This window comes from Gopherus evgoodei, chromosome 2, assembly GCF_007399415.2.
Source record: "Gopherus evgoodei ecotype Sinaloan lineage chromosome 2, rGopEvg1_v1.p, whole genome shotgun sequence".
NCBI classification, from domain to species: Eukaryota; Metazoa; Chordata; order Testudines; family Testudinidae; genus Gopherus; species Gopherus evgoodei.
Window position 1 is genome coordinate 34,182,141 of NC_044323.1, and position 27,526 is coordinate 34,209,666.

At 44.2% G+C, this 27,526-nt stretch overlaps 1 protein-coding gene across 1 annotated transcript in view; it reads right to left on the reverse strand.

Annotated features, from left to right (window-relative positions):
* GPR158 (G protein-coupled receptor 158) overlaps positions 1-27,526 on the reverse strand; it is a 318,765-nt gene that overhangs the window by 117,421 nt on the left and 173,818 nt on the right. The window contains exon 4 of the mRNA XM_030550335.1: positions 25,232-25,449. Within this exon, the coding sequence (XP_030406195.1) occupies positions 25,232-25,449 (218 nt within the window). The remainder of the gene's footprint in view (positions 1-25,231; positions 25,450-27,526) is intronic.

Genomic DNA, 27,526 nt, shown 5'->3' on the forward strand with positions numbered 1-27,526 from the left:
GAGTGACCAGAGGACTCCTGGTTTACAGCTTCAATCCAGCAGTACTGGGCTCAATCCAGGAGTGACTGGATTAAATGCTATGGCCTGTGTTACATATTAGGTCAATCTAGATGATATAATGGTCCCTTACGGTCTTAAAATATATGAACCTCTCAATGCCCCTCCTATACTCTGCCCTCGAAGATTCTTGCCACCTCAGTCAAACTATGTAGTGTGGAACATTGTTCACTTGGGAGAATTCCATCAAAGCCATTGCCACTTCTCAACCAAGAGAGTAATACAATCTAATTACTGTCAGTTCCCTCACAGGAAGCCCCCAAGTGGACCAGACACTAGCTGTACAACAGAATTAGATGCAATGCAGCAAATAAAAAGTAATGGTGAAATAATACTTATTCAGTTAACTTTTTAAAAAATGTTAGTCAGCAGATGAGTGTAATCACTGGGGGGGCTGGAAACAGACTGAAGCTGTGGAAACAGTGAATTTAAAAAAGAAACTAAAAGTAATCTTGATTAGAGGGGTATTTGGAGATGCCCTGAATGGTGACAGAACTAATTGCACCTGTATTCCCCCTCCATGGTCCAGCAAGGACACTCATTCTTAAGCTTCTGGCTCCGCAGCAGTTACCTCTCTTGGTGGGGACTCGCATCTCTTTCCCTCCTGACTAGGGTATTTTCAGGCTGCTCAGTTCCCTGACTACACTGTGAATTCTCTGTCCAAGCAGGCCTGCTTTGCCTTCTCCTCTGAGGCTAGAACAGTGTAATTGCCCATTATATTACCACACAGCTCTTTCTAAGTAAGCACATTTATTCTTAAGGTGAAAGCATTACCAAAAAAAATATTAAAAGCAAGAAAACAACACATTCACATGCTAATAAGCTTACCGGAGATCACCCCAACTCCAACAAAGGGTCTGGCAAATGACCAGTCCTTCAAACCCCACAGGGGATTTTCTGTGGTTACAAGTTCATAGCATTTCTTTGCTCAGAAAAAGCACCCCCACAAATAGGTCAAATTTTCCCAACCCTTCCCACGAAGGACTGGGGCTTCTCTTAGACAGAAGATCCTGTCTGTTTGCTGGATCAGAAAGAAGATACTGAGCTAGATACTCAGGCTATTTATTCACAAGTCCTTTCTTTGTCTGCTGGTTTCTAGAGAAGCCAGTTTGAACTAGTATATGCAAATATGTCTAGGCACTAGTACCTCTCGGGAGGTGTTACAACCTGAGTGAATTTGCCTAAATACCCCAATTGTTCTTAGTTTTGGAGGGCTGCAGTCCCACTCTCCTATGAAATTAAATACAATACCTAGCCCACAGTGATCAGGGCCGGCTCCAGGATTTTTGCTACCCCAAGCAGCAAAAAGAGGGGGAAAAAAAAAAGCCACGATCACGATCTGCAGCTCTACCGCTGCCGCATCAGTCTTCGACGGCAATTCGGCAGCTGGTCCTTCGCTCCAAGAGGGAGCGAGGGACCCGCTGCTGAATTGCCACCGAAGACCCGGATGTGCTGCCCCTCACCATTGGCCACCCCAAGCAGCTGCTTGCTGGGCTTGTGCCTGGAGCCAGCCCTGACAGTAACACAAACTTAATATAGTATGATCTCCCAAAGATATTGCAGAATATTGCTATATCTGTCACAAGTTCCCTTTAAAGTATACATGTAGATAAACTGAGATGTCATGTGCCTATCACCACCTTGATCACTTTTCCCCCTTTCCTCTCTGATTGCTGAGATCTACTTTTACCAATCTATAAATGTGTGTACCCTAGTGGAAGTTACAGCAGACTCCATTAGAATCTCTTCTCTTCTGTTTGTTTCTACTCAAGAATGAATAGTCCTCAAAATCAATACACAAATAGACCTGTCGCTCTATTCTCAAACCTAAATGCAAACTGAAACCAGTTAAAAAGTAAACTGTAATTTAAAAGAATGTGCTCAAAGAAATAATTTTATCTTCATCCCTCCGATGAAGCAATCTCAGCAGTCTCCACGTACAAATTCTTTAGAACAGCAGTACAACTATTTTCCCACCTCCTCACAATTAGCCTTCTATCACAAAATACCACCCAACCAGAAAAACATTTATCAAATTTTATTGTTGTTCCATAGCATAACTTGGACTCTAATCTGAGTAGAGAGTGCCCTCCATACTAGTGTTTGAACTCTTACTCATAAAATTAATCAAAATAAGACTGAACCATGAACTGATACCTGGGATAGGAAACTGGTTGAAGGCTTGTTTCCGAAGTGAAATAATAAGTAGCAGAGGGCTGAGCTGGGATCCATGTTAGGTGCAGCCTTAATAAATATCTTCTTTAATGAAGGACTAAACAGCATATTAATGAAATTCACAGGAGATTCCAAATTGCAAGGTAGCTGAATAATTAATACAAATGGACCAAGAGATTAGAAATGTGGGAAGAAGAGACCACAATGAGATTCATCTTGGATAATGCAAGCTGGGGGAGTGAATCCAAAACAGAGAGATTTGGTGTGAAGAGAAACATGGAAAGCAATAATACAGGAAAAGTCTTAGGGGTGACAGTGAGTTTGTAATCTTGTGACTGCAAAAGTGACCAATGTCACTTTAGAGCAAGGCATTGTATCACTGGGCAAGAGGAGTCTTTAATTTATTTATTTATATATATTATTAGAAAGGGAGCAATCTGAAGGGACTGACTTTCAAGGAAAAAACATTACAAATACAGCAGTCTACAAACAACTAAAGGGTGTAGCCAATGGGGAGGGGGATAAGGAATTAGCTTAATAAAAGGTGTAACTATGAGTGATGGAATAAAATTAAGAGGAGAAACTCAGGCAATTACAAAAAGCTTTCTAACAATGATATTTAGTAGTTAGTATAATACAGTTCACTGGGAAGTAGTGAAAGCTCCATTGCTTGGTACATTTAAAAGTTGTCTGGACAGAGGAATAGAAAACGTACATGTAACAGTTCTGCACCAGAAGGGAGATGGGGTATATTACCTAACACCTCTTTTCGCTTGTCCCTATTCTAGTCCCATGTAGCTGACAAATGTACACTGGTGCATACTGTATATTACATGACTGTATAATAAAACCTGGTCTAGTCTGAAGTAGAACGTTTTATTCGTAGAATGGATAGCGTAAGGATAAGGTTATGCTGGATGAATGGAAAATCTACCTTACGAGAGGAGACTCAAAGAGCTTGGCTTGTTTAGCCTAACCCAAAGAAGGCTGAGAGGATGTATGATTGCTCTCTATAAATACATCAGAGGGATAAATACCAGGGAGGGAGAGGAGTTATTTAAGTTAAGTGCCAATGTGGACACAAGAACAAATGGATATAAACTGGCCATCAACAAGTTTAGGCTTGAAATTAGACAAAGGTTTCTAACCATCAGAGGAGTAAAATTCTGGAACAATTTTCCAAGCGGAGCAGTGGGGCAAAAAAGCTAACTGGCTTCAAGACTGAGCTTGATACATTTATGGAGGGGATGATATGAAGAGACTGCTACAATGGCTTGTAGCCAATCTGTGCCTGTTAGCACCAAATATCTCCAGCGGCCGGTGATGGGACATTAGATGGAGAGGGCTCCAAGTTATTATAGAGAATTCTTTCCCAGGTGTCTGGCTGATGGGTCTTGCCCACAAGCTCATATTTGGGGTCAGGAAGGAATTTTCCCCGAGATCAGATTGGCAAAGATCCTGGGGTTTTTTGCCTTCCTCTGCAGCGTGGGGCATGGGTCACTTGCAAGTTTAAACCAGTGTAAATGATGAATTCTCTGTACATTGAAGTCTTTAAACCATGATCTGAGGACTTCAGTAACTCAGCCAGAGGTTAGGGGTCACAATATCCTATAACAATAAATCTTGATGGGAAAAGGAGCAAAAGGGAGACAGAATGAATAAATTACTACAAATAAAAAAGCCTGGTGATATAATTCAAGGACTGTGTCAAGATCACGTCTGATAAACAAGAGAAATACAGGTCTGGAAATCAGTGAACCAAAACTGGTGTGTCAGACATTAGAACATAAGAATGGCCACGCTGGGTCAGACCAATAGTCCATCTAGCCCAGTATTTTGTCTTCCGAAAGTGACCACTATCAGGTGCTTCAGAGGGAATGAACAGAACAGGGCAATTATTGAGTGATCCATCCCACCATCCACTCTCAGCTTCTGGCAGTGAGAGGCTTAGGTACACCCAGAGCATGGGGTTGCATCCCTGATCATATTGGCTAATAGCCATTGATAGACCTATCCTCCATGAATTTATCAAATTCTTTTTTGAACCCACTTATAATTTTGGCCTTCACAACATCCTCTGGGAATAAATTCCTGATAACCTTCTTCTCCTCCAAGTGCTTCAAAATGGATTCCTTGAGGATTTGCTCCATGATTTTTCCAGGGACAAAGGTGAGGCTGACCAGACTGTAGTTCCCAGGATTCTCCTTCTTCCCTTTTTTAATGATGGGCCCTATATTTGCCTTTTTTCAATTGTTTGGGACCTCCCCTATCGTCCCGAGTTTTCAGAGATAATGGCCAATGGCTCTGCAATCACACCAGCCAACTCCCTCAGCACCCTCGGATGCATTATATCTGGATCCATGGACTTGTGCATGTCCAGCTTTTCTAAATAGTCCTAAACCTGTTCTTTCACCTCTGAGGCTGCTCACCTCCTCCTCAAACTGTGCTGCCTAGTGCAGCAGTCTGGGAGCTGACCTTGTCTGTGAAGACTGAGGCAAAAAAAAAGCATTGAGTATTTCAGCTTTTTCCACATCCTCTGTCACTAGGTTGCCTCCCCCACGTTCCCATACCACCTTCCTGTTGCTACTATAACTGTAGCAACCCTTCTTGTTACTCTTCACATTCCTTGCTAGCTGCAACTTCAATTGTGCTTTGGCCTTCCTGATTACCCCTGCATGCTTGAGCAATATTTTTATACTCCTCCCTAGTCATCTGTCCAAGTTTCCACTTCTTGTAAGTTTCCTTTTTGTGTTTAAGCTCACTGAAGATTTCTGTGTTAAGCCAAAGTGGTCACCTGCCATATTTGCTATTCTTTCTGCACATCAGGATGGTATGTTCCTGCTCCCTCAATAAGACTTCTTTAAAATACAGCCAGCTCTCCTGGACTCCTTTCCCCTGCATATTAACCTCCCAGGGGATCCTGCCCATCAGTTCCCTGAAGGTGTCAAAGCCTGCTTTTCTGAGGTCCAGGGTCTATATTCTGCTGCTCTCCTTTCTTCCTTTTGTCAGGATCCTGAACTTGACAATGTCATGGTCACTGCTGCCCAGGTTGCCACTCACTTGTGCTTCCCCTACAAATTCTTCCCCATTCATCATATCTTTGAGGCAGGACATCACTATTACACAGTCAACTATACTAGCTGCTGTGGAGAGGTCCAGGCCCTTGTCCATGGCAAGCTTCACAAATGCCTTGTTTGTTCCATGTCCCAGCTTGACTGAGAGGATGTCCAGAACATTGCCAGTATCTTGATGGAGATGGAAAATTCTCAGTTAGCCCATTCCAGAATGAGAGGCTAGATAACAGGTGGCTGATGGACAGGTCAGTTGTTTCAAGTGATGAGCAAATTATGGCATGCTGTAGGGTAGGAGATTGATTTTACTCCTCAAAGGAAATGTTCCTGATCTCCATTAGCATAGGTTCCAGATGCTCTCAATTCTCTTTCCTTAGCCAAGAAAGCAAAGGTCAAAGTCACAACTGATGGTCACTGAGCTGTCCCTCTAGGATATAGTTTGCACAAAATCTCCCTGTGACTCCATGTTCAGCCCCAACACCTGAATCATCAACCTGTTGATTCATTAAGGTGTCTAATACATCTTAAGGTGTCAGTGATGGCACTACATTGATGAGTATGTTTCACTGTGCAACTCTGATCCACACACAGGAGTGCTCTTCTCCAGAGAGACTTTGAATCTGAGCTTCTGCTCTCTATGCATACACTACCCTTGTTCTAAATAAGGTTTAGGTCTGCAGAAAATCAGATTTTCCAGTCCTCTAAAAGTTCTGGCATGGCTGCCTCCTACATCAGCTGCCCTGTTCCCATCTCCATTGTAAGGGAGAGGAGGAGGGATGTAGGAGGCGGTACAGAGGCAGAAAGGGGGCATAGCAGAGTCAAGCTTCCCCTGCACTGCCCACCCCAGTGGCATTGTCCAGGCTGAATCCCCACTCTGGCACTTTGAGTGCTGAATGTGGTGACCCGCAAGGATTTTAAAAATTAATACTTGCCACTCCAGGCTTGTATTAAACTCCCGAGGTTACAGCTTTTTTCTGACCTTGGCTTGGTAAATGCTGCCACCACCCAAACGCAAAAAAACCCCTTGGACCCAGGAAGGAGCACTTGGGAATTCCTCCCTGTGGGTACCCTCAAGCCCTTTCAACACTACACCTGAGTGCAGCATGTGTCAAACCAAGCTACTTCGACATTTCAGTAGTGACCTCTTTAATAACCACTTTTGGTTTTAGAAATTTACCTTCTTTTTATTGTAAATTTTCTCCTTAAAACATCTGAGTCAATTTAGTGCCTGAGAAAGCTAGAAATGAACAGTGCAAACTGCACTACTGCTACAGAGTGCAGGCAAGTGTTTTGCAAGCATCCTCCGCAATAGTCTTCAGTCTGATCTTTTGCCTCCTCTACCACTAACAGTGGCCATAGTTAATTAAGCATTTTTCCGTACTAATTTTGAATTTCAGTGCAGCAAAAAAAATATTAGTTTGCAAATTGTGTTTAACTGTTCCATATTTTGGCATTGCTCAATATTTGTTCATAGCATTTAGAAATGTTAGTAGGCCTTAGGATAAATAATCACTCATTGTCCCCACACCTCTGAAGGCAATGACCACATCAGCTCTTTACTTTCAAAACTGCAGTAAATCACATTAGAGAAGGAAATTCCCACATGCCTCCCCGGTACTGCTAGAGAGCCATAAATGAACTTAATTATTTCCACAAGGGAAATAAAATAATTTTTAGATGGCTAAGCTGCATCAGATAAAATGAAACAAAAAACTAAAATGATGGAAAAACAAGCCTGAAAGAATATTGCATTTCAATTCTCTGTGGCCCCGAGCAGTTAATGAAATACAACCACATGAATTAGCATTGAATTTCCAAACATTCACACACAAAACAAAATTTTGTGCTTCAAAGTATTTGCAATGAGGAGAAAAAAAAATACAAGAAGAAAATTAGAATAATTCTCTGAGTTGTCACATTCTGTATCACTGGATTCAAACAACTAGATCTGACAGACATTTGGCAATACTCCAGCAAAGCTGTAGTTTTCTCTAAGGCCACATGTCACTATGAGCCATATGCAACGTTGAAAGCAAGTGTGTGTGGGGGGGGGTAACATACTTTGCTTTTTCTCACTTTCACTGAGCAGCTCTGCCATTTGAAAGACTGCTATTCCTAAGAAGGAATGAAAGAACAGGCACACTGACTGCAAGACAATTTACATTGGCAAAGGTAGCCTGCTAACAAGATGGGTGCGCCTGATACAATCTATTAGAGAAAAAACAAGGAAGATTTGCTCACTGGTCCAAAATACTAACACTGCACATTACTACTTCATAAACTGAAAAGTAACCCTATGTAATTCAGTGAATATCAACAGAGCAGAGTTGGATGCATAGGACAGAATTATGGAGGTGACTCGTTTAAATCAATCCTCTGGGAGACTAAACAGATAAGAACAATACAGAGACCAGGCAATTCACCCTGGGTATAAAACAGAACTACAGCAGATCACACTGGGCACAAGTGCAACATAAATTACTCAGTTGGAAGGCACTGGGAAGATAACTGCTACCCACATAAACAACAAATTGTCTGAAAAAATAGGCATTTGTTAAAGATTGTATGTGTAATGGGGTCTATGTGCCTGTAAACGGGTTGGAATTACCACCCGGCGCCTCCTGCTGGTAACTCTGGGAATTAGCTCGATTACAGTGGAGCACCCCCTCCTGGTGGTCTCCTGTCCGTTGTTCTGCCCTCTGTTGGTGTCTCTGGACCCGCGTTGCTCCCTGCTCGGCGGCGTCCTCTTCGAGGCCACTGCCCTCCAGCAGTGTCCCTTAGTTCATCTGGACCCCCTTCCGGCGGTCGGTGATCAGCAGTCCTCCACTCCAGCCACTATGTGCAACCACACACTCCAAAGTCTAATCCCTCTTGTCAGGGATCGGGCATAGTCTATAATGGCCACTCCCTACGGCCAATGGTTGGATGTACTGCAAGGAGGAAGGGGGGGGGAGACCCAGGCCCACCCTCTACTCTGGGTCCCGGCCCGGGGACCCTCTGGCGTCAGCCTCGCTGTCCTCTCTCTTTCCCCTCCTCTGTCTGTTCCCCTGGGCTGCTTCCCCTAGCCCCTTGCACCTGCTAGGCCCTTCCCTTCAGGGTCTGCAGCCTGGCAGCTATGGGCTAGAGCCTTCTAGCTTCCCTGAACCTGCCCAGCACAGCGCTGTCCGCGGTGCTAGTCTCCTTTTTGGAGACCAATCTTCCCCTGTCGAAGGCCTGGGACAGACTGACTGCTCCTGCTCTGGGCAGCCTCTATATATGGGTGAGCCTGGCCCTGATTGGTTCCCTCCAAACTGGGCCCTGATTGGTTCCCAGGCTGCACAGGCTCCCTGGCCTGCCACAGACCATCCTCCCAGGGAGTGGGGCAGTCCGCCCCACTACAGTGCCCTTTGGAGTTTACAAGGGGATTTTTTCTTGGATTAGTACCATCCCGCTCCAGGTTTGGCAGGTTTCCACTTGTGTTGTGGGTGCAAGGATATGTGTTCTAGGATTGCCAGGCATCTGGTTTCCACTAGAAAGCCTATTTGAAAAGGGCAGTGCCAGCTTTAGGCACGAGCAAAACAAGCAGGTGCTTGGGGTGGCACATTTCCAGGGGGCATCATTTTGGCCATTTTTTTTTTATAAACTCACTTCCTCCCCTCTCACAACCCTACAGAAGCAGAGCCACGGAGCAGCTAGGTATCCAGCGTGAAAGCAGAGAACCCATAGGACCCTGGGAGCTGTAGTTCCTTGCCTAGCTCCTTGCCTATAGAGCTATCCCTGGAACAGGGGAAGAACTACATTTCCCAGCAATCCTTTGGCAGCTATCAACAGGAAAGGGAGGGGTAGGAAGTGAGGTAGCTGAGCCATGCTGCCAGTCGAAAGGGGTGGCACTGTGAATGGGGAACAAGCGTGCCCAAGGAGTAGAAAGCTTTGCCCCAGATGTCCCCTTCAGAAGACTTCCCCAGACTGCATTAGGGATACTGGTGTGACTTTACCTTGCAGCCCCCAAAGAAGGAATTGGGTGGACTAAATGGACAGTGCACCTCTCTATCTGAAGCCTAGCAAGGGAGGAACGTGGATCCCACTAGAATTTAAAATGAAAAATAAGGGAGGGGAGGCTCTGGCTAGGGGACTTTGGCAGCTTTAGATACAGTACCAGGCATATAGGAGGATTTCCACTTCTGAGCCATGGAAGCAGACATTGACTTTTCCTTTCCAGATTTAGCTAATATTCAGAAAGGGAATCTAGGACCTGCCTTCTAGATTTGAACACCCTCAAAATTCAGGAGTGCTCAACCTCAATTTGGGCAGCTGTTACTTCATTTCTCCCAAATCAAACATACTGATCCACTGTAACTTGCTATAGAAGAAGTAGAATAAGAAATGAAGAAGTAAGAAATGCTTCCCAGTGGTTTTTAGGACTGGAATTGCTATTTTCAACAGCTATTGCCCTTTTTAAAATTTTTATTTTTTTAAAAGGAAGACAGTGATGCTGCATTGGCAAATTCCCCATAGAAACAAAGAGTGGAACAAAAGAATAATAAAGGCATCTCAACTTTTCCTAATTTATGGAGGACAGTCTTATAATATGCATCCAGATATCCTCCAATCACACAAGCTGAAAATTGTTCCACTTTACTGCAGTTCTGTAACCATATGGAAACCAATCCTGCCTGTGTTCTGCGCACATCCAAAATTCCTGCTGAATGATCCACCCTGGGAGCAAGTTACCAGTGACCCAGGGCAGGGACAGCAGGAGGGTGCAGGTTGGGGGGAGAGCCCAGGGCTGGGGTGGCAGGGAAGTGCAAGTGGTGGGGAGGGCACTGATGGGGAGAAATAAGGGAGCCCAGTGCTGGGGTGGCAGGGAGTGCGGGAGCCTAGGACTGGGGCAGCAGGGGAGTGCGGGGCGGGGGGCAGCCAAATATGTTTTTGTTTGGGGCAGCAAAAAACCTAGAGCTGGCCCTGGAAAACGGAACCTGGCAGCTCCAATCAGCACCACTGACCGAGCCGTTAGAAGTCCAGTCAGTGGCGTAGCAGGGTAAGGCAAGCTCATTGCCTGCCCTGGCTCCGCACAGCTCCCAAAAGTGGCCAGCATGTTCCTGCGGTCCTTAGGTGCAGGGGCAGCCAGGGAAGCTCCGTGTGCTGCCCCCGCCTCAAGCACCAGCTCTACAGCTCCCATTGGCCAGGAACCATGGCTAATGGGAACAATGAGGGCAGCGCCTGTGGGTGCGGGCAGCGTGCACCGGGCAGAGCCGCTGGGCTATGCTTCCACCTAGGACCCAGACATGCCAGCTGCTTCTGGGAGCCGCGCAGAGCCAGGGTAGGCAGAGAGTCTGCTTTAGCCCCACTGCGCCACTGACTGGGAGCCACCTGTGGTAAGTGCCCCCCGGCCAGAGCCTGCACCTCGACCCACTCCCGCACCCTAAATCCCTGCCCCAGGTTGGAACTGTCATAACTTTAGTCCCAGATTTGGACCTTAGCGTCCAAAATATGGGGGTTAGCATGAAAACCTCCAAGCTTAGTTACCAGCTTGGAGTTGGTACTGCTGCCACCACCCAAAAAATTAGAGTGTTTTGGGGCACTCTGGTCCCCCTGAAAAACCTTCCCTGGGGACCCCAAGACCCAAATCCCTTGAGTCTCACAACAAAGGGAAATAATCCTTTTCCCCTTCCCCCCTCCAGGTGCTCCTGGAGAGATACACAGACACAAGCTCTGCGAATCCAAACAGAGTGACTCCCCCTCTCCGTTCCCAGTCCTGGAAACCAGAATCACCGAGTCAATCTCCCTTTCCCCCCCCCCAACCCAGAGGGTATGCAAAGTCAGGCGAACAAATCCAACACAGATCTCCCTCTGACTCCTTCCTCCCACCAATTCCCTGGTGAGTACAGACTCAACTTCCCTGAAGTTTCCCAGTAAAGAAAACTTCAACAGGTCTTAAAAGAAAGCTTTATATAAGAAAGAAAGAAAAATACATACAAATAGTCTCTCTGCATTAAGGTGACAAATACAGGGTCAATTGCTTAAAAGAATATTGAATAAACAGCCTTATTCAAAAAGAATACAAATCAAAGCACTCCAGCACGATATTCATGTAAATACAAAAGAAACAAACTCTTTGGTACGCACAACTTGGAAACAGAAGATTAGAGAGCAGGAAATAGAAATCACTCCTTATAGCTGAGAGAAAAGCAGGCAGACAGAAAACAAAGACTCAGACACAAACTTCCCTCCACCCAGAGTTGAAAAAAATCCGGTTTCCTGATTGGTCCTCTGGTCAGGTGCTTCAGGTGAAAGAGACATTAACCCTTAGCTATCTGTTTATGACACGCCCCCCAAATTGCAGACAGTGGGGAAGCTTACTGGCGGCGATTTCCGTCTAGAACTTTAAAATAAACAGATTACTACAACACATGCACCTTTACATATACCACTAAGTATATAACTAACAGACTTCTACATTTTAAGAACACTTTTTAACTACTGAATTCTGAGAAACTCTCATGGGAGAGTGCATCAGCTACTTTGTTAGAAGCTCCTGTGATGTGCTGAATTTCAAAATCAAAATCTTGGAGAGCTAAACTCCAACGAAGAAGTTTCTTGTTGTTCCCTTTGGCAGTATGAAGCCACTTTAGTGCAGCATGGTCAGTTTGTAGTTGGAACCGCCGTCCCCAAACATATGGGCGTAGCTTTTCCAGGGCGTACACAATGGCATAGCATTCCTTTTCACTCACTGACCAGTGACTTTCCCTCTCAGACAGTTTCTTGCTGAGAAACACGACAGGATGGAAGTTGTGATCTGTTGCTTCCTGCATGAGCACCGCTCCTATACCATGCTCAGATGCATCCGTGGTTACTAGGAATGGCTTGTCAAAGTCCGGGGCCCTGAGTACAGGGTCAGACATGAGCGTTGCCTTAAGTTGGGTAAAGGCCTTTTGACAGTCATCAGTCCACTTAACTGCATTTGGCTGGGTCTTTTTGGTCAGGTCGGTCAGTGGGGCAGTGATTTGGCTGTAGTGTGGTACAAATCGCCTGTAGTATCCAGCCAACCCTAAGAAAGATTGGACCTGCTTCTTGGACCGTGGGACAGGCCACTTTTGGATAGCATCCACCTTGGCCTGTAGGGGGTTTATGGTTCCTCGACCCACCTGGTGCCCCAGGTAAGTCACTCTGTTTTGGCCTATTTGACACTTTTTGGCCTTAACAGTTAGTCCGGCCTGCCTGATGCGCTCAAAGACCTTTTCCAGGTGTAGTAGGTGTTCGGGCCAGGAGTCTGAAAAAATGGCCACATCATCGAGGTAGGCAACTGCAAATTCTCCCAGTCCTGCTAGTAGACGATCTACCAGCCTCTGGAAGGTGGCGGGTGCATTTCGAAGGCCGAAAGGAAGGACATTGAATTCATACACCCCCACATGGGTGACGAATGCTGACCTCTCCTTGGCAGGTTCATCTAGCGGTACTTGCCAGTACCCCTTGGTTAAGTCTATTGTAGAGATGAACTGGGCACGTCCCAACTTTTCCAATAGCTCATCGGTACGGGGCATTGGATAGTTGTCCGGACGAGTTACCGCATTTAGCTTACGGTAGTCCACGCAAAAGCGTATTTCCCCATCTGGTTTGGGTACCAGAACCACTGGAGATGCCCATGCACTGGTAGATGAGCGGATTATACCCATCTGTAGCATGTTCTGGATCTCCCGTTCTATAGCAGCTTGGGCATGAGGAGATACCCGGTAGGGTGGGGTTCTGATTGGGTGAGCATTACCTGTGTCAATGGAGTGGTATGCCCGTTCAGTCTCTCCCGGGGTGGCTGAGAACAATGGGGAAAAGCTAGTGCACAGCTCCTTGATTTGTCGCCGCTGCAGACGTTCCAGGGTGGTTGAGAGGTTCACCTCTTCCACACCACCGTCTTTTTTCCCGTCGCAGTAGACACCGTCAGGCCACTCAACATCATCTCCCTGGACTGTAAACTGACAAACCTGTAAGTCTCTGGAATAGAAAGGCTTGAGAGAATTAACATGGTACACTTTAGGCTTTAGTGAGGAATTGGGAAATGCTATGAGGTAGTTTACAGTTCCCAGGCGCTCTTGGACCATGAATGGCCCTTCCCATGATGCTTCCATCTTATGGGCCTGTTGCGCCTTCAAGACCATAACCTGGTCTCCTACCTTGAAGGACCGATCTCTGGCATGTCTGTCATACCAGGCCTTTTGCTCTTCCTGAGCATCCTTTAGGTTCTCTCTAGCAAGGGCTAAAGAGTGTCGGAGGGTGCTTTGTAGGTTGCTTACAAAGTCCAGAATGTTAGTTCCTGGAGAAGGCGTAAATCCCTCCCATTGCTGCTTCACCAACTGTAATGGTCCCTTAACCTCGTGACCATACACAAGTTCAAATGGTGAAAACCCTAAACTGGGATGTGGTACAGCCCTGTAGGCAAACAGCAACTGCTGCAACACTAGGTCCCAATTATTGGAGAATTCGTTGATGAATTTTCCTATCATGGCCCCCAAAGTTCCATTGAACCTTTCCACCAGGCCATTGGTTTGTTGGTGGTACAGGGTGGCAACCAAGTGATTCACCCCATGCGTTTCCCACAGTTTTTCCATGGTCCCTGCCAGGAAATTAGACCCTGAATCTGTAAGGATGTTGGAGGGCCAACCTACCCTGGCAAAGATGTCTGTTAGGGCCAGGCACACAGTGTTAGCCCTGGTGTTGCCTAGAGCTACTGCTTCCGGCCATCGGGTAGCAAAGTCCACTAAAGTCAGTACGTACTGCTTTCCTCTGGGCGTCTTTTTTGGGAAAGGGCCCAGAATATCCACAGCTACTCGCTGAAATGGGATCTCAATTATGGGGAGTGACTGGAGAGGGGCCTTGACCTGGTCTTGAGGCTTTCCCACTCTTTGGCATACCTCACAAGACCGGACATACTTGGCAACGTCCTTGCCCATCCCCTCCCAGTGGAAGGACTTCCCCAACGTGTCTTTGGTTCTGTTCACCCCAGCATGGCCACTGGGATGATCATGGGCTAAGCTTAAGAGCTTCCCCCGGTACTTAGTTGGAACCACCAACTGTTTTTGCGGCTGCCCTTCTTCCCAGTGTCCACCAGAAAGAATCTCCTTGTAAAAAGTCCTTGGTCCATAACAAACCGGGATCGATTAGAAGAGCTGAGAGGCGGTGGGGTGCTCCGCGCCGCCGCCCAAGCTTTCTGAAGGCTGTCATCTGCTTCCTGCTCGGTCTGGAACTGTTCCCTTGAGGCTGGGGTCACCAGTTCTTCCTCAGACTGTGGACTTGGGCTTGGTCCCTCTGGAAGCAATGTAGGTGATGGGGTGGTTTCCGTTGCTGGTGAACCGCTCTCCGCTGGTGCACCTGAGGGTATTTCAGGCCCTGGCTGAGCCTTTTGGGTATGGCTGTATGTTGCTTCTGCCAGTTCTGGGTCGCTGGCGCCCTCTGGCGTTGAGTTTGAAGATGTGGTTGCAATTGCTGGTGCGGGTTGCTGTTCCAGTTCCGGGCCTGGGACTGGAGGTGTTGTGGCTGTTTCAGTGGTTGGCATAGAATCCGGGTCCACTACCTCTGTCTGGGTCTCTGGTAATCCAGACGGGGCGTCTGTGGACGGCTCAGGAACAGGAATGGGTCTGGAAGCTTGCCTGGTTTGGCTACGTGTAACCATTCCCACTCTCTTGGCCCGCTTCACCTGGTTGGCCAAGTCTTCCCCCAGTAGCATGGGGATAGGATAATTGTCATCGACTGCAAAAGTCCACATTCCTGACCAGCCTTTGTACTGGACAGGCACTTCAGCTGTAGGCAAGTCTACAGCTTGTGACATGAAGGGGTAAATTGTAACTTTGGCCTTTGGGTTGATGAATTTGGGGTCAACGAAGGATTGGTCGATAGCTGACACTTGTGCCCCCATGTCTCTCCACGCAGTAACCTTCTTTCCGCCCACTCTCAAATTTTCCCTTCGCTCCAAGGGTATTTGAGAGGCATCTGGGCCTGGGGATCTTTGGTGTGATGGTGGTGTAATGAATTGCACTCGCATGGTGTTCTTTGGACAGTTGGCCTTCATATGTCCCAGTTCATTACACTTAAAGCATCTTCCATCTGATGGGTCACTGGGCCGAGGTGAGTTACTGGAGACTGGTGAGGTGGACGAATAGGGCGTCTGTGGCTTGACTTGGGTTGTATGTGGGGTCTTTGGCTGTCCTCGGTTGTAGGGTTTATGGTCGGTGTGCCCCCTGGGGTATTCGTTCCCCTTGACCGTAGCTTTCTTGCTTTCTGCCACTTCCATCCATCTGGCTCCAATCTCCCCCGCCTCAGCGAGATTTTTGGGTTTTCCATCTTGTATGTACCATGTTATGTCCTCACGAACACCATCCAAGAACTGCTCCATTTGTATGAGGAAGTGCAGTTCTTCCAAGGTTTTAACATTGTGTCCTGATATCCAGGCCTCATAATTTTTCCCAACGTAGTAGGCGTGTTTGGGAAATGACACATCTGGTTTCCACTTTTGGGTTCTGAAACGCCGACGGGCATGATCCGGGGTTATCCCCATTCTGAATCTGGCCTTGGTTTGAAAAAGTTTATAGTCGTTCATGTTCTCCTTAGGCATTTCAGCTGCCACCTCTGCTAAAGATCCACTGAGCTGTGGCCTCAATTCTACCATGTACTGGTCTTCAGGAATGCTGTACCCAAGACAGGCTCTTTCAAAATTTTCCAAGAAGGCCTCGGTGTCATCACCTGCCTTGTAGGTGGGAAATTTCCTGTGCTGTGGAACAATCATTGGCGCAGGGTTGTTAGGGTTGGCTGTGTTTTGCTTAGCCTTTTCTAATTCCATGGCCTGTCGGTGGACTTCCCTCTGGAGTTCCAGCTGTTTTTGGTGGTCTGCATCTTTGGCTGATTGCTCTCTTTTGTAGGCTGCCTCTCTTTCTCTTTCTCTCAGCTCCATTTCTTGTAGTCTTTTTTCCAGTTCTCGCCTGTGTTCAGCTTCTTTGATTTGTTCTTCGGCCTCCATTTTTGTCTTGGTAGGCATGGTTCCTGTTTTCTTGTGTTGGTGTGCCCTCCGGTGTTTATCTTCTGAACTGCAGGCTCTGTTGCCTCCTGGGGTCTGCCTAGCAACAGTGCCTTTTCCCCTTTCTTCCTAGCTAATTTTTTCAATGTAAAGTAAACCAGAAAAACCACTTTATTTGCATGTATCTAGTGCTGGTATTTGCCTCCTAATGGGAGTGCTATTGTGTGACAGAAGACCCTCAACAGTCTCTTAATGGTTGCTATGCAAGCCACAGCTGCCAGAGAGAGCAGAAAAAAAATTCTCTCTGGTTCCTTTTTAAAACCAAACTGTTTCTCTCTGCTAAAAAGCCCCTAGCAGAGAAAAGAAAAATATAATATTCCTACTGGCTTCTGGATTCTGTCTATCCCATAAACGCTGCCACTCATGTCATAACTTTAGTCCCAGATTTGGACCTTAGCGTCCAAAATATGGGGGTTAGCATGAAAACCTCCAAGCTTAGTTACCAGCTTGGAGTTGGTACTGCTGCCACTACCCAAAAAATTAGAGTGTTTTGGGGCACTCTGGTCCCCCTGAAAAACCTTCCCTGGGGACCCCAAGACCCAAATCCCTTGAGTCTCACAACAAAGGGAAATAATCCTTTTCCCCTTCCCCCCTCCAGGTGCTCCTGGAGAGATACACAGACACAAGCTCTGCGAATCCAAACAGAGTGACTCCCCCTCTCCGTTCCCAGTCCTGGAAACCAGAATCACCGAGTCAATCTCCCTTTCCCCCCCCCCCAACCCAGAGGGTATGCAAAGTCAGGCGAACAAATCCAACACACACAGATCTCCCTCTGACTCCTTCCTCCCACCAATTCCCTGGTGAGTACAGACTCAACTTCCCTGAAGTTTCCCAGTAAAGAAAACTTCAACAGGTCTTAAAAGAAAGCTTTATATAAGAAAGAAAGAAAAATACATACAAATAGTCTCTCTGCATTAAGGTGACAAATACAGGGTCAATTGCTTAAAAGAATATTGAATAAACAGCCTTATTCAAAAAGAATACAAATTAAAGCACTCCAGCACGATATTCATGTAAATACAAAAGAAACAAACTCTTTGGTACACACAACTTGGAAACAGAAGATTAGAGAGCAGGAAATAGAAATCACTCCTTATAGCTGAGAGAAAAGCAGGCAGACAGAAAACAAAGACTCAGACACAAACTTCCCTCCACCCAGAGTTGAAAAAATCCGGTTTCCTGATTGGTCCTCTGGTCAGGTGCTTCAGGTGAAAGAGACATTAACCCTTAGCTATCTGTTTATGACAGGAACCCACTCCAGCACCCTAACTCCCTCCCAGAGCCCACACCTCATATCCCCTCCCACACATCAACCTCCCGCTCCAGCCCTGAGCTCCCTCCTGCACCCAAACTCCCTCCTGGAGCCTGCACTCTGACCCCCTCTGGTACCCAATCCCCTGCCCCAGCCTTGAGCCCCCTCCCACACCCAAAGTCCCTTCTGGAGCCCACACACCCTCCTGCACCTCTGCCCCAGCCCTAATCCCCCTCTCGCACTCCATACTCCTTGGCTCCAGCCCAGAGCCCCCTCCTGCACCCCAAACCCTTCATCCCCAGGCCAACCCCAGACCCTGCACTCCCATCCAGAGCCTGCCAAAATGAGTAATATCCTGCCAAAATAAGTAAAAATTTTCAATAGGAAATTTTGAAATTAAACAATTTTTGTTTTGCACTGCATGTTTTGGTTTGGTTTTCAATTTTTGGTATTTGGATTTTCAGCGTGTGTGGTATTTTCCCCCTTTGTTGCCCCTCACCCCCTCTTTCCTACTGGAAATGTTTGGGGGAGGTTAACTGAAAAGGTAAAAAATGTGAGAGGAAGGGCTACTATTTAAAAACTTAATTTCATTTCAAAATTTCCCACAAAAATAGAAAAAAAAGTCAATGTAGTGAGGATAGAGTTTAAACACGTAGGGAGTATTTCACTGAACCTTCAAACTGGAATTCAATGAGCAGATTGGGCTGAATCTTCTCTTACCCCTTTTGTAGTTAGAGAAAAGGCTGAGACTTGCTAGTTCCCAGCCAGCCTCACCTGTGATTCCAGGAGAGAAGGACAGCCTAGAAACCAGCAGTTATATTCATATTCCTAGCATTTGACAAGGTCTAATGGAATCTGTATATATAAATACTGACATTCCCACCCACCCCCAGCCAGAGTCCTATAGGGCCTGAATCAAAGCCCATTGAAGTAGGGCTGGCTGTAAAACAACATTTACTTTTTGCAAAACAGTTTTTAGGTTTCAACACTTCTTTTCATTCTAATGTGGAAGGAAAATGACACCTTTTGAAACCTCTGGAGTGACCACAAGTTCTATAGGCCAGTGGTTAGGGTACTAGCCTGAGATACAGGAGCCCCAAGTCAAGTCCCTGACTCCAAGTTAGGCAGGGCAGAGACTTACCCCGCATCTCAAATTGGTACCGTAACCCCACTGGCCTATAGAAAGAGAGTACCCCTTTCTTTCTCAACATTTCTGTTTCAACCAAAAAAAGATTTTGTCAAAAATACTCCAATCAGCTCTACAGTGAAATCAATGAGACTCTTTTCATTTACTGCCGGCCTTATCCAAAGTCCACTATAATTAATTAAGCTGTTGAGATCATCTCTCATGGAAGGAGTGCAATACGTAAATTCATTGCTTATATGTCTTATTTTTTCAATTATTTCCTTTGTAATTAATTTGGAGACAAACTAAGAAAGTTACCCAGAGAAAGAGAATTTCCTGTTAATACATTCCAAGGACTTACTAGAGGTTTTTTTGTTTGGTTGGTTTTGGTTGGCTTACAACTGCACACAACAAACTCATTCACATACAGACTACATTAAATGTATATAGTAGTGTTGTAATGTTGGCATTCTGGGTTTTTGTATAGCTTGTAAAATGCTCCATTTGAGATCTTTTAGGATGAAAAGAACTGTACAAATGAAAATTATTGTCTACTACTCAATTCAGTCTTTTACAAAATCATTCACTACTTTAAGTGTTTACTGTCTTATTTTAAAGTATTTTTCAAACAAATTAAGATATGAAAATATAATAAATTCAAATTAAATCAAAAGCCAGACTTGTAAGTTGGTTATATACAATGATGTGCAGACATCTAATTTATACAGGCAAAACTGTCTGGAATCACTGGCATTTGGGAGTTTTTGCAGTACTTCTGAACTCAGTAAACATACCCCTTGTATATCTTTCATTTCTGCTTTACAAATTAATATTTAGACAACAATCTAGTTTTTCTCTATAACTAGCTAACCTATTACTGTACCCAAACAGAATACATCTTGCATTTACTTTCTACTTTTAAAAAATGAGGAGAAAACAAAGGGCAAGCAGCCATCAATAATAAATCAATCTTATTAAGAGAGAACATGCAGAAGATGCCAGAAGATCAAGAAATCCCCAAACATTTTCTTTTTAAATTCACTTGCCCCTTGATCCTTTCTGTTATACAAGTAATTAAATTTGTCATGGTATATTATGAAGATAAGCTGGTTTACATTTTAAAGCAGAAATTCTGTTCTATACTTATATGAGAGCTTAAAAAGAGCCCATCTAAAGGCATATTGTGACTATATAGAAAATGGGGAAAGGACACGGTTGTGAGCTCCATTCAGAAACAAAGGAAATGGGCAATTGACTAAAAGAACAGCCATACTGGGTCAAATCAAAGGCCTGTCTAGCCCAGTATCTGTCTTCCAACAGTGGTCAGTGTCAGGTAATCATCAAGTAATCCATCCCCTGTCACCCATTCTCAGATTCGGGCAAACAGAGCCTAGGGACACCACCCCTGCCCATCCTGCCTACCTGTTCTGTAGACAACAAGCTCAGTGTTTTTAAAGATATCCATCAACACTACAACATAACTCTTCTAATGTACACTATGAATCTTGGTTCATGATCATAATTCAGTGCTGAAGAACATTTATGCAAAGTAAGCTAGCCCTGCACAGAATCAATATACAGTTTAGGAATTGTCAAATGTATATCACCAACGCAGGATGCAAGGGCAGCTGTTCCATCTATGCAAAAGCTCTTCCAAGCTTCCACCTCAACTGAAATTTCAGACTTTGGTTCACACACACACACCCCACGAGCAGCAGAATGTGCATGTAAAGCTGGACCTCGGTCCTACAGCACCCCAGCAGTCCACCACAGAACGACCATTGTCCCTGCCTCTGTTTCTCTTAGTTGATTCCAGGATGGAACCTATATCCAGGATGGAACCTATATCAGTCTTTGTCTGTAACTCCAGTCCTCCAGCTGGGTTACTTGAGTCTTTCCCCTCCCTGGGCTGAAAGGAGTCTGGCCCCCACCCAAAGTTCTACCAGTCCCTTTAGTGGAGCTTTGGTCAATAGTCTCAGGAGTTTGACTTTCATCTCTGGGCCTCCTCTAACACCCTTTCTGATGTTGCCCCTTTGCAGGTTCCTCCCCTTCTGTCTTCAACAGGGCAGAAGTAAAGTTAAAGCAGAAACACAAAGGCAAATTCCAGTATTCCTGTTATTGTCCCCATCCCTAATTAGGGATCTCAGTTGTCTTCACCCCAGTCTGCGTGCGTAGGGAGGGTGGCGGTAGATAAGGAGACCCAGGCCCCGCCCTGTTCTCTGGATTACACTAGCAAATAAGGAGTTAGTGAGTTAGGAAACTCATTATATTTAGATATTAATCAATATCCTAGCAGTCCTATCCCTTTAAAGGTGTGGAACACCAATGGCCTCAGATTATCTTACTCTGGGGAAACTAATAATTCTTGCAGTGCAATCATTGCTACTGTGAACCCCAGAGCTGTTATAGGGGACAAGAAGCTCTGTGTTTCTAATATAGGGAAAAGGGGAATGGATAGCTCTGACAAGCTTAACTTATATATTATAATTCCATCTCAGTGCAGTTCTGTGCATGTTCTCTGTTGTCTTGCTTGGGGGTCATTTACAGTCTCATGTTGGAAATTATATTAAATGGTGCATATAAATATATTTGTAACAAGAAGAAATTATTAGAGGTATAGCCTGGGGAAAATGGGTCATCCTGAGCTGATAGGTAGCCGACTTTGAATTTGGGCTCGTTACAAAATCAACAAAAAATAAAAACTCTAAGGGGACAGATTCTCAGCTGGCATAAATTGTCATAGCTTCACTGACAGAGCTATGACAGTTACCACCAGCTGAGAATCTGTCTTGGGGTCTTGTTTTGTTTGGGTTTCCTGTCCAGGAATTATGATAACTGTATGGCGCTGATTTGTTGTACCAGACCTGTCAGCAGTGGGGCTGACTTCATGGGACTGGACCTGGTAATACTAGACTTAACTCTGTAATACAGGACATGATCTGGTGGCAGCTGAGCAGATGGAGCTGACTTCACAGGCAGGGTCAGGCCACAGCCAAGCTGACTTAATGGAAGCAGACGTGGCAATAGCAGAGCTGGTGGACTGATTTCACTGGATCAGGACCTAGCACTAGCAGGCCTGGAGAAGATGACTTTGCAGAATCAAACCTGGCAGCCACTGATTGGAGCTGGACCTGTTGGTGCAGACTTCATTGGATGGCAGAGGACAAGCTCAGGAGAGCCACCTCCTGGTGCCTACTTGACCACCACAGATTCTAGCTGGATTAATGAATAAGCGAGGTTTGGCGCAGGTGAGGATTGTGTTGTGAATAAGAGTTCTGGGCCACCGACAAGCTGGCAATTAATTACTGAGAATGTGGAGTCAGCCACATCCTTAATAAGTTATTTGTGTCTTGCTTATTTCATTTTTCATGTAAAAAGAAGTTTATCTTGTTTCTCCCTTCCAACCTCGCCCCCCAATAAAAGGTATTTGTGGCTTCATATTCCCAAGGATTCCTGAATGCTTGTCAATGGGGAAGAAACACCTGCAACAGGTGAAAAGAGGATTTAAACTATCCGTTCCTAAACCTGGGAGTGGATAAAGGTTTTAGGTGAGGGATCAAGCCAATCATTTTAGTTAGTTTCAAAAGGACTCAGACAGAAATGCACCAGGTCTTTACCACTGCTAACACCACCTGGCTGCAGGGTTATGTAACTGCTATTTTACAGTATGATTAATTTTAATGGTTGCTATAAAAGTTCACCATAGTACATTGGAATTACAACTAACTTCCTCCTGGTGATCTTAGTTCCTAACTTATATACTGTATGCCCATCATCTCCCTGAATGGGGATACAAATACTACACAAACAGCCTCTGTCACGATAGCCAGGAACTTCCACTTCCAGTCAGAACTTGGCAGTATAGAGAAGAATGAAAACAAAATGTAACAGAAGAATAAGCTAAGTTGGTTTCTGTGGAACTACTCATAAGCCCCAATTCCCAATAAAGTAAATGGAACTTCAACAAAGCACCTAAAGACATGCTAAATATGGAGAGTTTGGTGAATCAGGGCCATAGTGCATAAAATTAAATACACGCATAAGTCTTTGCAGGATTGGGGCCTTAGCTGGCATTTCTTTACTTCTGAGTACGTGAATCACAACTGCTCTCCTTCACACACTGATCCGTCTCAATGGATTGGAGCAGTTTTATATCTCAACCATAACAAGGCACACATCTTTTAATATAATAAAGATTGTTTTGTTTGCTTTTAATTATAAATTTTTCTCAGCGTCTAGATATTTTAAACATTCCAATAGCTTTTATTTCATTTTTATGACTTTTCCTCTTGACAGAAAATACATGGTCAGTTACCAGCTCCATTCTTTCATTCCAATGTTCTGTCATTACCCAATGTAACAGACAGCTTTCTGATGCAAATTATCATTGTTCTCAGTATGTTTGCCCGGTCATAAAGCTCCTCATTTCATGTTAATTACACAAGATTCCCCCCCCAAAAAAAATCATGCTGTACCAACAAGATAAAGGACACAAAAGGAATCCAAGAGAAAATTCAGCTGACTGACAGGACAAGCAGTGGGACATAATTTTTCAATTTCTATTCATTGAAAACACTGCTCAAAAAGGAAAAAGCTTGTTTATCAATTCATTGCTGCTTTTTAGATTTTTTTCCTTTGTAAGAAGTTTATTTAGAGAAAAATCAACATTTCTTAAACCAGTAAAACTATAACAATCTGTCTTCATCTAATTTAATGAAAACGGAATGTTTAAAGACAACTCTCTGTGTGGGAAAAACATTTATTTTGTCCCATGTCTGACTTCTGAAACACTCTTTATTCAGGCCTTAAAGATAGCCTACAAATCTGGAAAAACCGAGCTTGTGCCTTTTTCTGCTTCCATATGATGTATAAAGAAAGCTGGACAGGAATTTTAGAAGTGGAAAGGACTGGAGATGCTGGTTGAGTTTTTTAATATTAAAAATTCAGGTCCTGTCTGGGGTTGTGTATACACTTGACTTTTTGAGAAAATGCCAATCACTTATTATGTTACCAGAGATGCAGCTTCACTACTACCAATGGTCGCAAAAGTGGGAGGCTCCCACTCCTCCCCCCCCGCCAAAAGTCTGTAATATATGTAATAAAGTAGATATATTTATTATTTGTTTTACAATAGTATCTACACACTCACATACCTGGTCAGTATTGTTTATGTGAAAGAGTTAAAAATGTCCACATCCTCCTCTTTATTAGGCTTATAAAACTTAATATAGGTTTCAATGAAAGGAGGAAAAAAATGTTAACTGAATGGGAAGCAAACTATTTTGTTCGCTCCACTTCAGGCTTGGAATCTGATTTAAATTCACAAGAAATGCTTCTCTTAATGATATTATCTATTTAACACAACCATTAGAAGACTATAAAATTACCATAAGGGGTAAAACCTCATAGAATTGGAATGGAGTCATTCTGCTAAATGACAACTAAACAGATGCTTTCAACAGACTTTTTTCATTAAGAGAAACTTTATAAATCCAATCAAGTCTGTTGTCTGAATCAATCTAAACAATTTCAGTAACATTTCAGTAAAAAAGTAGAATTTCAGCAAAGACTCTGTAGGAGACAGAAGAAAGAGAAAAGAGTTTTACAACTCATTCTGAGATTTCCTACCAGGATACCGAAGTAGTTGTTTGAAGAACGTGACACACACTTTTCTACCTCCATAACTTTCAGATTCAGTAGACTGGGCAATCGCTGTTCAAGAAAGCCAAGTGGAAATCTATTTATGGACAGTAGCTGAAGCTATTAATTTCAGTAATGTGGTATGCTGTATGCACATGTAGATCTTCCCAAACTAGCTAGTAAATATGTGCAAGCTTCTATTCATTTTTGAGTAAACTGGAAGTTTTCAAGAGAGTGCTGTGAACAACAAGACAATAGTAAAACTAATAGGAATATTATATGCGGAAATGTTTGCAATAAAGTGAATGTGACAAGTTTATCAGGGCAGCATATAAAATGAAACTATATGAATGCCAGAGACAGCCTACAAATTGCTGGGACATGTTCCCATTTTTTTTAGACCAAAACTTTACCCAAAGGTACCCAATTAAAACTTTCATTATCAGCATTTTGGACACATTTCTTTCAAGTAATCATCAACCATGTGGGCTGTCTGCAGATTTAAAATATCTGTCCTTCCTAATGGGATTCAAATACACTCAGGCTGAGATTTTAAAACATAAGTGCCTCAAGTTAGGTGCCTAAATCTATATTAAAGTGCCTAAATAAATGGCCTGATTTTCAAAACTGCTGAGTACCCAACAGCTCTCACTGAAATCAGCTGGATACACAGCACTTCTGAAAATGAGGCCACTTATTCAGGCACCTAAAAACGGATTTGGGCATGCCTGAAAATCTTGGCCTATGTAAAATAGATTAGAGTTGCTTGGTTAAGAAGTTAATCATTCAAACTGGGAGCATTTCATTTAAAACAAATGTGTCTGCAACACATAACAAGCATGAAGGTTAAAAGAAAACATGCCTATGATTACCTTTGCCTTGCGAAAATGGTAGACTACCAGCATGCTTATAAAGTCCAACAGCATACAGAGTGTTTGGAATGAGATGATAGCAAGTCGTAAATGCTTGTCCTCCTGTGCATAGCAGGGAGTATCATCTGTACAGTAAGAACATCCTTCCCTGCAGGGTAGGCAGGTGTAGACTTCCTCAGACATCTCGCCTCCAGAGAAGTGATTATCTGTATCTTTTCCTGAAAGTATCAAATGGGGGAAGTAAACCATCTTTAATTCCATGGAACAGGCTGTTCACACATACAGGAGCAAAACACTTCTCTGTTGACCTTTCTCCCACTCCCCATTTTCCTCTCTCACTAATTTACAGCACAGCTAGCAGGGATTGTTCAGGTCGCTCCACCTGGGAATTGCAGCCTAGTTTTGAAATCAGAGGAGAGCAACCTCACATGCCAAATGCTTTCCCACTATTCTTAAAATAGGTTCAGATTGTAAAGTTAGTTCTGTGCAGGCAACTGGTGAATGACAGAATTTATCACATCAGAGGCCTGGAGCATGGGAAAAAGAAATTTTATACTTGTTGAGACATGAAGACCAGACCCTGCTAGCTTCTTAACACTCAGAGTACAGACTCTGATCTGATTTTGTATTGTTTCTTAATTCCATAAAGATGTTATCTATGGAGTTAATTACCTTCAAATTAGATAAAACCCAATTTAATTAACAATTGTTCAGCACACTATTGGATGATTACTCAGTTCCTTACGCAAAGTGGAACTCGTTCTTGGGTACCGTACCTAATTTTCATTTACAAACACAAACCATGAGAGCAAGAAGTCTTGTAAGTATGTTAACATTTTGTCTATCTCAGTGGCTCTCAAAATTTTTGTACTGGTGACCCCTTTCATTTAGCAAGCCCCTGAGTGCGACCCCCCCTTATAAATTAAAAAAACTTTTTTATATATTTAAACACTATTATAAATGATTGAGGGAAAGCAGGGTTCGGGATGGAGGCTGACACTTTGCGACCCACCATGTAGTAACTTCATGACCGCCCTCAGGGGTCCTGACCCACAGTTTGAGAACCCTTGATCTATCTAAATCAGTGATTCTCAGTTTTTTTCCATGCTGTGATCCCCTTTTCCACACCATGAAACCCTCTCAAATGTCCTTCTATTCAGCTGGATTCTTGCTGGGATACTTGCCCCCCACCTGCAAATTTAACAATACAACAAGGGTATGCAGGTCATGACCCAAAGACACCTGTTTACAATCTCCAGTATGAGAGCTCCTGATCTATATACAATCTGTTTACATTGGCCAAGAACAGGTTTTTTTTTATTTTGACACTCCTACAGGGAAAAAAAGTGAAATGTTCACAGAAACAATTTGCACAAATTTCAAACCTTGAGAACACAATTAGGTTATGTCTACATTACACATTGCTTTCAGGGGCATGTAGTGTAACTATGACTGCACGCCATAGTGAAAAACACACCATGTCCGCACCACGGATATGTGTCAATGAAAGGCTCTGGCAGAGGGGAGGCAGCGCGGAAAGGCTAAGCCTTTTTCCTATTGCCTCCCCCCACAAAAGCCTTTTGTCACAGACAGAGCTTTCCCTGTGGCAGGGAAGGGTTCCAGACATGGGGAGCTGTCAGAGCCTTCCCCTGCTGCCAGAGCCTTTTGTTGTGGTGAGAAAGGCTCCAGCAGCAGGAAGCAGTGGAACACTACAGTGCTAGCGTAAACAGGGGCATGGCTTGGCCAGTAGAGAAGGAGAAATATAAATACTTCAGGAACATACTCATACCCTTCAAGTGTACCTTTATTGTGCTGGCTTAATCCGTGCCTCATCGTTTACACTGCTGTTTATACCCAAGCTAGGGGTCTAAGTGGGTATGCATACTATACGCCACTGAACAAATCCTGCAGTGTAGACTCACTCCTAGTACATAACAGTTGAAGAAACCAAGTGAACTTCTGCAAAACTTGTCAGCGGCATAGTGGCAAGTTGGGAAGTGCATGAGTTAGGAGGAAGAATTTAGAGTCTGATTTAGGTCTCAAGGGATCTATCAGCAAACCTCTGCATGATAGGTACAGGCAGGCATTGACATTGCAGGTAATTCAGAATTAAATGGAGCAAAGTAGAAAGGAAAAGGAGAGCTGTAAACAAAAATAGTAAACCAAACTTGCTGGAAGTGCTAAATACAAACTCTAGGCAGGATTTAGGGGCTTCCATAAATAACTTTTGGAAAATTTGATGAAAGCGCCAAACAATTTAGTGTCAAAATAAATGTGACGCCTTTCTTCACTTTT